We start from the raw sequence: 15,191 nt of genomic DNA, 5'->3' as shown, positions 1-15,191 counted from the left end.
TCCAAATCATTTCTAATATATCTATATATCTAATAGTGAACTGGCCCCCTCTGTGCGGATCCTTAAATCCGGACATCGGGGGCACTTGGGGGGAGGGAGAGGTTTGTGCACACGTGGGGCAGTCCCCACGTGTGCACAAAAATCCTAAATCCTGAAAAAAAATCGGGGGGATGTTTAAATCCCCCCGAAAGTGCCAGAGCGTTCCGTGCGCATGCGCATGGAACGCTCTGCGACCGAGGCTGCCACCGCTTGGAAGGGAAGCGGTGAGCGGCGACCCGGGAGGGGGGCCCAGAGCGGCGAGGGCTGAGCGGCTTGGAGCCGGGGGGAAGGGGGGAAGCCGCCGGCGCCACCTCTACCACCGCCGCCGGGCGGGTGGCCGGGGAACAGCGAGGCCTGGGTGGCTGCAACCTCCCAGGCCTCAGTTCGGAGCAGGGCGGCGCGTCCCCACAACAGACACCCTGTAAGGTGGGTGGGGCTGAGAGAACTCTGACACAAAAATTCTCTGATACAAAAATTCTCTCATACAACATACTTTATGGCAAAATGAATGTTCATAAGAGTACAGCTTACTTGGATTCTTCATATTCTACCCACTGATACATTTCCACATGACGTTTAAGGGCCAGGTCTACCAATGCAGTGGGAAGGGGTGGGTAGACCTGGACTCTGGAGGGGGGGCGCGCAAGTATCGCGGGTCCCCCCCTTGTGTGTGTGTGTGTGTGTGTGTGTGTGTATATATATATATATATGGTATCAGATTGATCTAATTTCTGTGCACTTAGGACAAGCAAGTCCTAGGTTACAAACTGAACTCTCCAATGCAAGAACAAGATGCATTTCTTCCTTTAGGAGGTGCTATTGTCTTTAAAGAAAGATGGGCAGACTTTTATAATTGGTTAAAGAACAAGACTTTGTAATAGACTCGCAAAGATGTTATGTTATGTTAAAATTACAAGTGTAAAGGATGTACAATCCTTTTTTCTTTTCTTTTTCTGGAAAAACTTAAAACACTTAAAAAAAAAGGAGGTGCTATTGTCAGAAGAAAATAAAAAGGTTTCAGTTTTGTTTTTGCATGTGGGTGGGTATTCTGTTTGTAATAAGTAAAAATGTCCATAGTCATATTTTGTGTTCCTAAAGTAACAGAATGACTTTCAATCTAGAAAAAACAAAAGAAATGCTAATGTCGCATTTTTTTCAATTTTTGCGAAAATTTCCACTTTTCCCCCGAAAAAACCTGGAAAAAAACCGGGTTTTTTTCCGAGCTTCAAAATTTCTGGAAATTTTACATATCTATACATAGCACTGCTGCTCAGTGTCCAACAATCTTTGCTTTAACATTTGTTTTGCCTGATCAAGCCCCGTTTCTAAAACAGGCTGAGGGGAAAAGCCCAGACTCATCAGCTTGTTATTTACTTCCCTTAACCAAGAAGATTGGTAACCCTCACTGAGAGTCAAGGAGGTTAAGCCCTGAGGACTGTAGTTTAGCTTTAGCCAAAGGTTAATGAAGGCAAGACACACCCTGGCCAAAACTTTAACCAATCAGTCTCCAGGCGCAAATTTGCATTAGAGAAACAGTGAAGCATTTGGAGGCCTGCTCTTCTGCAAACCAGTGGTAATGCCCTTTATTTTGTTGTATCTATGCATAAATCTATGTTCAACTTTTTCAGTTGAAGGAATCCTGTAATAAAAGCACACACCAGAACATATAGATAGGCTGCTAATCTTGTCCAGCATAACATTTCTAACAGCGTCCAGCCAGATGTCTCCAAAAAGTCTAAGCATAAGCATGAAGACCTCTTTGCCCAGCAATCTGGTACTCTATTTCTGAACATGGAAGTTCTGCTTAACTGTTATGGCTACTAGGAGCCTGACTTCTATTAATTTCGTCTTTTAAAAAAGAGCCAGAACATACAAACATAAATGAGGAGTAATATTCAGAGATGTAGACAATATGCAAAGTTATCGCCGTGGAAAATATTGCAAGTTACCTGAGAGAAGGCAAGACACTTTTTCCCCACTCTCAAGTTCACAGAGGTAAAGAAAGTGATTTAGCTTAACTATAAATTGCATAGTAGAGAACGTATACAAAACCAGACATTTTTCAAAGCTACTTGGATTTTGCTCTTCAAATATTGATTTCACTCATAATCAATGTTCCCTCTAAGCTGTGGAGTCTCGTGAGCAGAAATTCTACTTTGTGAGCTACTGGCATTAAAGTTGTGAGCGAGCCATTTGGCTCCTGCAATAATTAGTTTGCTCTGGAGCCATCCTTCCTGAGCTGAGACAAAAATGTGTGAGCTGGAGGCTGAAAAACTGTGAGCTAGCTCACTCTAACTCAATTTAGAGGGAACACTGCTAACATGGCCTAAAAGCATGTTGATGAGGCACTGCACACCAGAAATCGAGCCATTTCATCTAATTCTAACGAAAGTTTTATCATGTGCTCGTGTTTGTGACAATCACTTCAGAAACACACCCGTAAACATAAGGTGGGATCTATACAGCTGGCTCTCATCCCTAACTGAAGTTCAGGTGCAGACATTAAGCAAGTAGGATGTCATTTTGAAAGTTCAAGGGTGGCCTTTCCCATGCCTGAGGGATGGCAGTCCCAAATAGAAACTGTGGGCTGCTTCTGCCACTCAGTACAATGGAAAATGTTCAGCTCCATGAATTCATCAGCAGTAGTTTTATTTTACTAAAACATGGATTTATTTAAATGTATTGTAATATGTGTGAATTAATTTTTGTTGTGTTGTGATGTAATTACAAAATAAATCAACTGTATGAACTTGCTTGTTTCTAAGTGAGCTCAGAGGGTCCGAGAAGACTCCAAACATTTGTGAATGTGTGAAGACTTTTTCACAGGATGAGATTTTTCTCTGGGTTTCACACAGAAAATTTCATGCTCAGCTATATGAGGGGGGAAAAGTCACCGATGGCACCACTTGCCCTTATTGAGACCCACTTGGCCAGTTCACATGGCTGTTTTGTCATATGAAATATGGGAAGCAATGTAGCTATTAATAACTGTCTATTAAGTTTATATTCCATTGACACCTTAAAAGCTTGTGTAAAAAGCTTTAAACGTTTAAATTAAAAAGATAACTGTTTATTAATTACTGGGCATTTTCATTGTGTTCACATAAATATATTCCGCTAGATTGGCAGTCTGTTCCTTGATTGCTTGCATACATGCCTGTTCTCCCTGTCTATTCTCTGTCTGTCCTACTTCTGAACATCCATACGGGTTTTAGCATTCGAATCAGGTATATGCTCCAATGTAAGTGTTAAGTCCGTACTTAACAAAGTAGTCAGAGAGTGATTTCAGCAAAACTGAGGTTTATTCAGCTCTACAGTCAACTTCTCCAACACGGTACAACTCCTCATAGCCCGAACAGCTTGTCCATTTCAGCTGCTCGGTATTTAAACATTCCGGGCTAATGTAGCCACACCTACTATACAAGTTCCAACCTATCAGGTTGTTCGCATAATAGCCCAATCACAAACGTTCCCACCACAGACAGTTCAAATGTGATTGGACACAATACTTTAGGCGCGAATCCTAGCCGACGTCTGAAGCTTAGCATAGCTTCTCTATGGGACGATTCACACTTCATCCCCATGTATTCAGGGCAGCATCTGAATACATTACAGTAAGTATGGTTGAGCTCTTATATAAAATCCAGGAATCAGTGGTGTGCTTTTCTGCATTGAATGGTACGTCTAATTTGAACGTTCTGCCTTCATGTGGATGTTGAGAGGTGGGATGGGCTCACTATGTGGATGGAGATGGCAAGTGTGCCCGCACTTCCCCTGCCACATGTAAGGGAGTAACTGAGGGGATGTATAATTCAGTTTTGCCCAATAATTTGATTGTAGCAATGCAGTGAGATTCATTTGGGAACAGTTTTTTACAGTGATTTTTAGAGGAGCTTGAAGAGAACCCTACATGAAATTACAAATACTGTATTAGTGTTTATGGGTCAAAATGCAACAGTGATTGTTCAGACATCTCCTGCTTAAACAATGCCCCGTGGTTTTTATGGTTTGTGTTTGTTTGGGTTTGGGTCCTAATATTTTCTAACCAAAGAAAGAAACCTTGAGATTAATTACCAAGCAGGTCATTGTGAATGTCTTGCTTTTCCTAACGGAAAGAGGAGTCTCCCTGATCACCTCATACTTCCTCTACCGGTGAACCTGACCAAGCATGGCATTTTCAAGGTGGTGTGATGAGGCAACAATCGTTATATCTGATATTGGTTGTAATTGCAATTTTCGCTGAATGTCATCCAGTCTTTTCTTGGACTATGGCAGCTCGTGGCATGCAGTTTAGAGCTGTTTTAAACACTTATATTTTGGTAAAAGCGGAAAACCATTATCTCAGTAGGCAGCTAGCAAATGTTATACATCTAAATTCACTAATACCATAGTCGTGCTTAACAGTCAAATAATTGCTGGTACTTTTGCTTTTATTATATGCCTTCCCTGTCATTTCCTAACATTTCAGTTGTCAGTGGCTCTTCCTGAAGCTGAGTGAAGGCTGACTTCAGTAATGAGAGCTTGTAAGCATTAGCACTGTGGATAATGAAACAAGCAACTCTATTTTTCACTCAAAGATATGTTTATGGGATTATATAGCCAGAACCAATGAAAGCCCCCCAAAATATCTAAGCATTGCCTTCTGCGTGACACCTGTATAATCAAACATAGCACATAGTGATCAACATACAGTTGGAGAATAGCAATTAAGAAGCAGAACCAGCACTTTCAAGCAGACATTTGGGTAGAGTCTTCTAATTGCCCATCTCTATTGCTAGGTTCTGAGTGGCATAGCTGTTTCATTCAAGACATCAGGGGTTGAGAAGTCTCTATAGTTAATCACGTTTCTTCTAAACCTACAATTTACTGGCTGCAAACGGTATTTCAGAACTACTGCAGACTTGTTACAAATGGTATTAACTAGCGCACATACACAAACGAATCGAACATGGGTGTGTTTTCTCTCAAACTTTCTCTTAGGAAAGAGGAGCAGCCTCTGCCTTTGGCCATCCCTCTGACAACCAGTTCCACTTACTATAGCACATCTGCACCTAAGGCAGAACTCCTGATCAAAATGAAGGACATGCAGCAGCAACAGTTACAGCAGCAAAGCGAAGAGGATTCTGAGGATGAGCTAGACCATGATTTGTCTGAGAAAAAGGTAAGCATACATTCATATTTGCATTTTTAAAAAATAATATATGGGGGAGGGGCTATGCTGGTGCCTCTTTGCCACAGCCAGGCTGGCTACAACTAAATATGGCCAAGACAGAATCGATACAGCAGCACATGCCAACATGCTGGCATACGGGCACATGCAAGAGGGGAGAAATACCTGTTCCGCTTGCTAGAAGAAATGTGAGTAGACAACACATTCGTTGTACCAGGACCTTGGTAGGGCTTCAGTATTTGGCTGAAGAAACACCAGACAATAACAAAGACTGCTGTCTGTTTTTAGACCAGCACATTTGAAGCTGACTTTTATCCCTTGATCTGGAAAACCCCTATCTAATCTACATTTAGCCAGGATATTGAGATGTAATCTTTGACTCTCAAGTCTGTTTACTAAGCATTTTGTAAGTGGTGCAGTGGGAACCTCAGTTGTTCGTTTAATCAAGATGCAGAGGGCCAACCATGGTGTTTCAGCCACGTACCCTTATTGTATGTCTTCATCTTATAATAACTCAGCTTTCTGTTCATGTGATCACTGAGATATAAATAGAAGAATCCTGATCTCCCCCCGCCAATTGGTTGACCTAATCTCAGATGCTTTCAGTCTGTGATTCAGCATTTCAGCACACAGGCAAATGAAGTAACAGAAGTGACTTCAGGGACTGCTGTCCTTGGGTAACTGATTTGTGTAAGCTAAAGTTTATTTAGGTACATAGGTCCAAAAGCTAAGTCTGGCAAACAAATCTGTGGTCCTCTTCCTAACCCATTTTGGCTGTTGCACCCTTTTAACTACTGCTAAAGAGTAACCTGGAGCTATGGTCCAATTTTAACTATATTTTACAGTTTGCTCAAAGATGACAGGGTGAATAGAGTGATCTTTTTTATTTTGCTGGAGCCATGTAGGAGCCATTTTTCCCTTGTGGCTTGGAGCTACTTCACCCACCCATGTGGTTGCATCATTCAGCTATGTGGGATCGCCTCCCCAAAAAGTTGTTTCTGCATACCTGCAGCTTCATATAAAGGACACCTTAAAAAGGTAAAGGTTCCCTTGCTCGAAAGCCAGTCGAATCCTACTCTAGGGTTGCGGTGCTCATCTCTGTTTCAAAGCCGAAGAGCCAGCGCTGTCCGAAGACATTTCCGTGGTCATGTGGCCGGCGTGACTAAACACCAAGGTGCACGGAACGCTGTTACCTTCCCACCGAAGTGGTACCTATTTATCTACTTGCAATTTCTTGCTTTCGAACTGCTAGGTTGGCAGGAGCTGGAACTAGAGACTGGAGCTCACTCCGTCATGCGGCACACTCGGGTCTCGAACAGTTCAGCATCTTAACCACTTGAGCCACCTTACAGAGACTCAAAAGTCCATCGTACACTATTCTAGACTTTGAAGGTGACGGTGAAACTTAAGAACTAGTTCATTTGGTCTGTAGTAAGTCAGACAAGGACCATTTTATCCACAAAGAGCAGAAATATGGGTTGCAATCTTTACCGCCAAAAATACATTCAATATGGCTGTCGCTTTTACTCCACCTTAATACAGTGTTAGATTTTTGTGTGGTGGAACTGATGCTTTTATTCTGCATTCCATTCTGTGTATGTATGTGAAAGGAAATCTCTAGATGTAGAATTGCATAACTTTCTCACTCTAGGTTCTGTGATTGTTCCATAGGACCTCTTAAATACAAAACATGTAGAACAGAGGCTCAGGAGCAACATACAGTTCTTTGACATGCCACCTGTGGCTACCCTGAGCACTATTCCCCAACGTAGGTTCTACCCCGTGTTCTAGGGAAAGGGTCAACACTATTGCCTAGAAGGGGTTCTGGTTGGCAGGTAGTTCCCGCTTAGCATCCTCTCTTTGGTAACACTTGATTTCAGGTTGAACTTTTAATATAAGGATGCATTTATCTTTCAGCATCTAGCCTAATAAAGAGGTCTGGTGAACTTGAAAGCTTGTGTGCTGTTTCGTGTCACAAGGCTGACTTTGCAAGCCCTTCCCCTTACTCCAGATACACAAGGGTTGGTTAAGGTTCAAAAGTAGTAGTGAGAGACCACCTCACAAGCTCAGAGGAACCTTGATAATTAAAATGGGTATAGTTATACATTTAATATTAATACTTATCGTATGTTTGCATTTGGTGGGATGGCACACAGGGCACAACAATAGCCATGTTACTCTTTTCATTGATGGTAATTGTGAACATATATGCTGAAGATGGTGGCAAGCTAGAGACACCTTAATGTTGGCGCTGCAGACAGACTGCGAAAACTGGCTCAAATTCAGTTAGTATCGCCCGGTCGGAGAAAACTGGATAACTGGAGTGGAGTGAACTAGAGTGGAAGGCGAGGTTGGAGGACGAAAAGCTGAAAAACCTCTTTTGGACTAGCGCAGCCATCGACGGGGATTGGTCATCGGATGGCCTTCCTCTGGTGGGACCGATGTCCGGATCCTCGGGCTGGCGCTGGGTCCCTGCCGGTGCTGGAGACGTGGACGGCAGCTGGATGAACTCCATGCCGCTAGTGCGGCCGCCACCTTGGGGCGCATACGGGGACTCCAGGGACCAGTCTATTTTGGTCTGGCTGGTGGTGGGGGCACTTTCAGCTGAGCGGTCAGCGCCGAAAGTGCAGTCTGCCATGGAAGAGCGCCGGGCGACTGGGGTGCCTGGGGGGGAGGCGACTTACAGGGGTCCCTCCTGCCCCCTGCCCAAGCCGCGGGATGACCGGATGACCACATTGAACATCACGTCTGTCCTGGCTCGGGCTGATCCCCCCTTGTGGAAATTTGGCGCTTGTTCTGGGAGTGGCAGTACCCCGCTCTCCCCCCCCCCCGGCAGGCTGGCATGGGGACAGTAGGACTTCAGCGCCACTGGACCTTTATGACCATCCACAGCAGCAGGAGAGGGAGAGGCAGAGGACAAGCAGAGTGATCTCCTACACTGAGAAAGGGCCGGTACAACAAAGAACGGGGGTCCTGGAGCTGTATGGAACTGTTTCGACTGCCCTGGAACACCGAGAAAGAACTGGAGGTGCCATCGGATGCCACTGGGTGCGGGACACTGGGCCCGAGCATCAAGGCCAATCCACTCAGAATCACTCAGATCCACCGAGGTGAAGAAGCCTGAGGAAGATTGAACAGGATCGAATTGCTGCTGCCCCACGTATATAATTACTGTTTGTAACTGGCTGTTTAAATTTATAGGAATTAGATTTTAGACTTAATTGGGGGGTATTTATTGTTAATTAATTGTTGTTTGCCAATTAATTGGGGGGTTGATTTAGAGAGGGATTTTTAATTGATTGATCGATCAAATTGTCCAATTAATTGGGGGGTTGGGGCCAGGCGGGGATGGAAGGGAAGGGGGTGGAGAAATGGAGAAGCTCGGCCACCTTCCAGCCTGCGTCCCATCCCAAAGGTGGCAGGCAGTGGGGCAAGGATTAAAAACCCCACTCCTTCGGTGGGGCACCGTTGGTGCCAAACCCGAGGGTCAGGGGTTTGGGAGTGCTCCTGGACGCCTCCTTGACAGTGGACAATGACAAAGGTAGCAGCCACTGCCAAGACAGCCTTTTACCATCTTCGGCTGATTAGGCAGTTGGTCCCCTTCCTCAAACACAATTATCTGGCTTCGGTGATCCACGCTATGGTCACCTCGAGGTTGGACTACTGCAATACTCTCTACGTGGGGCTGCCCTTGGGGCAACTCCAGAAGCTGCAGCTGGTGCAAAATGCAGTGGCCAGGCTGTTGATGGGCCTCCCTATGTGGGAGCACATTCAGCCTGTGCTGAAGTCACTGCACTGGCTACCAATAGCATTCCGGATCTGCTTCAAGGTGCTGTTTTTGACCTTTAAAGCCCTTTATAGTCAGGGGCCTGCCTACCTGAGGGACCGCCTTTCCGCGCATGTTCTCCAAAGAGCACTGGTACACAAAACCACCTGCCCCCCCCCCCGGGCCTAGGGACACCAGGTTGGCGGCGACTAGGACCAAGGCGTTCTCCGTGGTGGCGCCGACGCTCTGGAATGAGCTCCCCAGCAAGATTAGAGCCCTGTGGGACCTCCAGCAATTCTGCAGGGCCGTGAGAACAGAGTTTTTTCACCGGGCATTTCAGTAGGAAAGGCCCTATATCGGCTGCGCTTCACTTGCACTTTATTATACGACACCGCCACATTTAAATGGTTTTAACTGTATTTAATTGGAAATGAGCTGAGCTATTTTATTGAGTTGTATTTTACATATGTACTTATGCTGGTTTTATAATTGTTGTAAGCCGCCCTGAGCCGCTTCAGCGGGAGGGCAGGATAGAAATCTAACGAATAAAATAAACATAAACATGGGTTTCCATGAGCCATGGAGTGATTATCAATGATGTTGCTGGGACTGGAGGAGGAGGGTTCCTTCTCTTTAACCTTCCTTTCCCTTTCCTCCATATTTTCACCTCATCCATTTGTTTGCTTACAACAACAAACTTAACATAACTACTCTTTTGATTTATGAATATGGCTGCATTCAAACATCATGAGAACTACCCAAGAAGTTCTTGGGCTTGAGCCAGGAAGGCTTCTCCCCTCACATGTGATGTGAAGATTGAAATGTCCTAATTGGGAACAAAGTGTCATTTGCTGTGACAACTGAACCGGCCAAAATGACAAGCTATGGTTTGTCCTTTTGCTTACAAATGAGGATTCTTAACCAGGCCATGGGTGGCTATTAGAATATAAGATATTTGGATACATACCCATCTCAGAGCGACCAAGTGCTTATCATAACCCTTCCCTATCTAAACTGTACAATATTTTAAAAATATAGGCAAGGGAGAGGACTTATTATGCTGTGGTTATATCACTTGTACATGATAATTTGTCCTCCCCCCTCCTTTTTTCCCTTTTTAAATTTAGCAAGAGCTTATAGATAGCATAAGTCGAAAGTTGCAGGTGCTGCGAGAAGCACGGGAGACACTCCTGGAAGACATTCAGGCGAATAATCTGCTTGGAGATGAAGTAGAGGACGTTGTGAAAAAGGTCTGCAAGCCAAATGAGTTCGACAAGTTCCGGATGTTCATTGGAGACTTAGACAAAGTGGTCAACCTCCTGCTGTCCCTCTCTGGTCGTCTCGCCCGGGTGGAAAATGCCTTGAACAATTTGGATGAAAATGCTTCTCCTGAAGAACGGGTAAGGCAGTGTAGTGTGGTTGTTCTGTTTTGAAAAGCCACCATCTGGTTTTTGTCCTCTTTGTGTTATTTTCCCTAATAATACAGCTGATGAAAAGTTGTCAAGAACTTTAGAGAGAACTTCTTAACTCAGAAGATTAGCCTACAGAAAAGCCAGATCAGGGGTCAGTAGCCTTTTACAATTAGCCAAACTATCCAAATTCAGAGCAAGAGATCAACAAAGAGCATCGCTGAAAATATACAGCAACATCAGTAATAATTGACATTTGTTGAGTAGTAATCCATAAAGCTTCCACAGACCAAACACTGGTTATTGCAAGGTCTTTATTAGGAAGTGATGCACACAGGGTCACACAATAAATAAAAAATACACACAGGAGCAAACGGTGTGGTAGTTTGTTTTAGTGCACTGGCATAAATCTGTGCATGGATTACTTGCAACTGTTCTCCTCTATCAATACATCTAATTTGTAATGTGACCCTATCTGTGGATACTTAAATCCAGAGATGAGGGGGCATGGACAGACAAGATGCATCTTTCTATAAACCTAAGAAAAGCCCCCTGTTTGCAGAAAAATCTGAAATCTAAGAAAAAAAAGAAAAAATGGGGGTTTAACCTCATCTAAAGTGATAGAAGCAATGCCTATACCTTTAAAACCAAATGCCCTCATTGGCCATTGCTAGGCAATCACAACAGTATTGCCAGTCTTCAAGCCTTGATTTCTGTCAGTAAAAGGTAGGGTGGGCAGGGCCCTTTCCAGGGCTATTTTGGCCTTTGGAGCTGGACTTCTCAGTGTCAGGCCCAGCAATAACCCCTGGGTGATTTGCTACTATGCAGCTTGCATGACTTACCCAGGCATGGCTGCTCAACAGCAGTCGCTCCATGAAAGCCCATGTGGTGTAGTAGTTAGAGTTTCAGATTAGAATCCAGAAGAACCAGGAGTGAGACCTCACTCTGCAATGGAAGCTCACTGTGAGATTTTGAGCCCCAAATACCCTATAAGCCTAATCTACCTCGCAGGGTTGTTGTGAAGATAAAATTGAGGAGAGGAGAATTATGTAAACTGTGCTGGTTCCCAATGGGGAGAGAGTGGAGTGTATATGGAGTAAATAATAAAAATAGCTGAAAATGGGGGGGGGCAGATAAAAGGTTGGTTAGTGGGTGGGAAGAAGATAAGGAAACAGAGAGAGGTAAGGATATAGGGGCTGCCAGCATGAGGGAAATAGTGTGAGGAGGGGAAGGTACAGAGAAAACTAAGGTGCCCCCACAAGTCCTTGCAGATCTCGGACTGTGCGGCTTGGCTCATCCCAGAGGCTGGCACCGTACAACTGGGCCAGACTTTTCCCAGGGAGAGGTTGCTGAAGAAAGGAAGGTTGGGAAAGGAAGCTTCTTTTAAAGCTAAAGACAGAGGGCAAATAAAGATAGGTTGGCTGGTGAGTGGGAAGGAGAGAAGGAAACAATGAAAGGGGGAGGATATGTGGACTTTTAGGGAAGGAAAAGAGGAAATAGTGGGGAAGAGGAAAATGAGATACATGTCCTAGCAGGTTGCCTACTTGTAATTTCTATTTCTGTAAAGAGTATGTAAAGAAACTCATGTCCCATAAAAATCTTTGCCTGCCATTCCCTTCACGTACTGGTGATTGTTTGCAGACCCTTGAGATACACCTAACAGGGAGTGAGTCCCTAAATTTTGAATGGCTAATCACACCTAGACTTAATGCTTCATCAACATTATGAGTACCATGAGACTCTGGAAGCTGCTATCTTTATTTGAGGTGCTCTTAGATTTCTAACATTTTTTCTTCACTGTTTCTTATAAACAGTGAAGACTAAATTGCCACGTACTTGCAGTGTAATCCAGCCCAAACCCATTCATTTTAGTGTAACAGTGAGAGCGTGTTTTGTTTTTTTGGTGGTGGTGGGGGTTAAGCATATATTTCTGTACAGTTCTTAAATTGTCCTTGGACCTTTTCTCCTGTTGGTTTTCTCTTAAGTTCGGTTGGATTTCTTTTTTCCATCCTTTCTCTTGCCAGGGTTTGGGGGGGGGGGCAGGAGGAGAGGTGGTATTTGTTGCTAGGGATGGGCACGAACTGGTTCACAAACCAAAATTTGGCCCAACTTGGGCCAGTTCAGAGTTCCCGAAGTGATTTTCAAGCATTTACTGGATTTTTGTGGTTGGTTCAGTTTGGCTGTTCGGGGCCAGCCATTTAAACCTAACTGCTGAGTGGTGCAGGGTCTGTGCTGAGTGGTGCTGGTAGCCATTTAACCCTTCCCAGGCATCCCCTCTTTCCTCCTGGCCACAGCTGGGAGAAATGTGGAAGGGAAGTTCTTTCAGCCACAGTGATTGTGATCTGAATCCCATGATGAAACCATAACGGAATATGTGTATGCAGTGGAGCTTTTGGGGGGGAGGAAAACTGGGGCAGGGGAGGATGAGCAAAAAACATCCTTTTTTTAGTCTAAGCTTAGACATTTCAACTGGGCCTGAGCAAGGGGAAGTTTAACATTTTGTTCCCCTTGATTGCAATGGCAAAGTTAAGTATGTGCTAAATCAGTGGGGCTTGAAAGTGTTTAACTTTGGCTGGATCATCTCACACATTTGAACCTATAATCATGCCAATATTCATAGCTGAAATTGCAAAAAAAACACCCTTGTTATGAATTGCTTTGCTCACAGTTATTATAATAAATATACCTCCTTTTGAACTAGACTGTATAGAATTGTGATCATGTTTGACTTAAAGAATTCTCAATTAGATTTAAAGTTTGTAATCCTCACTAGTTTTTGGTAACCAGACACATTGCTGAGTACGCATTTGAGAGAAGGCTGGCTTGCATGCAAAAATTAAAATTGTCTCTTAAGTGATAGGCTTTCCTGTCAAAACAAATGATTTTGTTTTTTCCCCCCTCTAGCGAGTCCTGGTGGAAAAACAGAAGCTACTCACACAACAGCATGAGGATGCGAAGGAGCTGAAGGAAAACCTGGATCGAAGGGAACGCATTGTCTTTGACATTTTGGCCAACTACCTGAGTGATGAAAACCTTGCAGATTATGAGCACTTTGTCAAAATGAAATCCGCCCTCATCATCGAGCAGCGAGAGCTAGAGGATAAAATCAAGCTTGGTGAAGAGCAGCTCAAGTGTCTGACTGATAGCCTCCAGCCTGAAAGGCCTAAATGACACAGACCATGGTAATTTGGGTGGCATTCCAGGTATGCGGCATCTGTGACCACTAGGGGGAGGCATTGAAAAGAAAATATCATAATAGCAATAATGTCAGAGGGTTTGTTTCTGTGTTGGCTGTATTTGCATTTCTGGAATCACATTTGGTCTTCTCTGGCTTTTTCTATCATACAGTCTTTATAAAATTCTGCAGCTCTTCAATTCCATGCTTCAGGTTCAGTGCATTGTAGAATCTGCTACAATTTAGCATAAAAACAGTTCTTAGTTATTGTTTTATTAAGAAACAAATGAATGGTTTCTGTTCTCCTCGGATGCTGTACAGATCATTGCAAACCTCCAAAATAAGCAACATTCAGGACTGTTGAGTTTAGAGAGACTTTTCTTTTAATGTAGCTATATCAAGCAGAGAACACAACTTTCTGCCTGTTGTATAACAGTGCATTCAGATTGGTAAAATGTAGGGACATTTTCATTCATGTACATTTGATTATTTTTAAGGTATTTCATAAGAAGTGTCTCTCCAGAAATCATCAAAATCATTTCTACAGGTAACCTCTTAGCCATTTGTCACAGTTAAGTCCAAACACTAAGGCATGGTGTATTTGTGTGGCTGTTATTTTTAGCATCCTGATGAGGGGAAACATTATTACCATTTCATTAAATGCTTCCCGTGTGGGGAGGGGGTGGCTAGGAGGCAGCAGGGGAGAGTTTTGTTTGTTTTAGCTGTCCTGTGTATGAAAGTGGTAACTAAGGTCCCAACCACTGGACATGCGCAGGATCTAAACTACGAAATAGGACTGCTGTGCCACACTAGATGCTGCTTGCCAGAGAATCAATGGATAACACTTCAGATTATTAGCAGACCATGCTGCCCATCTTCCTTCCCCACCCTCATTTTCACAGAGCCCATTATTTCATGCAGCTTGCACACTTGCTGCTTCAGTACTGGTTTTGCCATCTTCCTCTGTCTTCCACAAAAAGCACTATACCATCTTTTGCTTCGTTACTTCACAGTTGCATGCATCTTACATTTACAGTGTGTGAGAGGGAGATGTATTTCAGTTTTGTATACTAACTACTATTCCTTTAAAGGGACTTTGTTTCACACCTCAGGATCATATGGAACATATTTCTAACCGTACCATCCAATAGTGCTCCAGCGTTAGTAAGAAGTCCCATTCAGCTGTCTTATAGAAGATACAGAGGATGCGATAACAAACACTAATGAACTGTTCTGTATGTAGCTAGTGCTGTCTTGTCCACATTTCCATCGGGCAGATGAAAATCCTATGGGCTGTTATATTCACTCCGCACATCACTTTTCAATCCAGCTGCCATAGTCTTTTCTTGCAGAAATGAGATTAGTTCAATTGTTACAGAAAAGTGAGAAATCCATCTCCTGCAACTGTTGCATTGTGACTTGAAAGCGGTCCAAGGTATTTATTGGCCGTGCACAGTCCTGTCATAATCGGCTTCTTGGATTAAATACTTCACAAGCAGCAGACTTCAGTCCTCAGTGGGGCTTTCTCCCCATTGATGAATGTTTATTGATCCACTCTGCCCTCCGCCACTTGCTTACATGAATGGCATTCTTTTACGGTTGTTCTTACCCCAGTTCTGTCTTGATTTGTTC

At 43.8% G+C, this 15,191-nt stretch overlaps 1 protein-coding gene across 1 annotated transcript in view; it reads left to right on the top strand.

Moving 5' to 3' along the window:
• SHROOM2 (shroom family member 2) overlaps window positions 1-13,956 on the top strand; it is a 168,413-nt gene extending 154,457 nt beyond the window's left edge. Inside the window, exons 8-10 of the mRNA XM_015423139.1 lie at window positions 5,020-5,200; window positions 10,103-10,375; window positions 13,289-13,956. Of these exons, the coding sequence (XP_015278625.1) occupies window positions 5,020-5,200; window positions 10,103-10,375; window positions 13,289-13,555 (721 nt within the window). The 3' untranslated portion in view covers window positions 13,556-13,956. The remainder of the gene's footprint in view (window positions 1-5,019; window positions 5,201-10,102; window positions 10,376-13,288) is intronic.
• Window positions 13,957-15,191: the final 1,235 nt, after the last annotated feature.

Source organism: Gekko japonicus, unplaced genomic scaffold (genome assembly GCF_001447785.1).
Source record: "Gekko japonicus isolate JY-2015 unplaced genomic scaffold, Gekko_japonicus_V1.1 scaffold478, whole genome shotgun sequence".
NCBI lineage: Eukaryota > Metazoa > Chordata > Lepidosauria > Squamata > Gekkonidae > Gekko > Gekko japonicus.
This window is presented reverse-complemented; position numbering and strand designations above follow the sequence as displayed.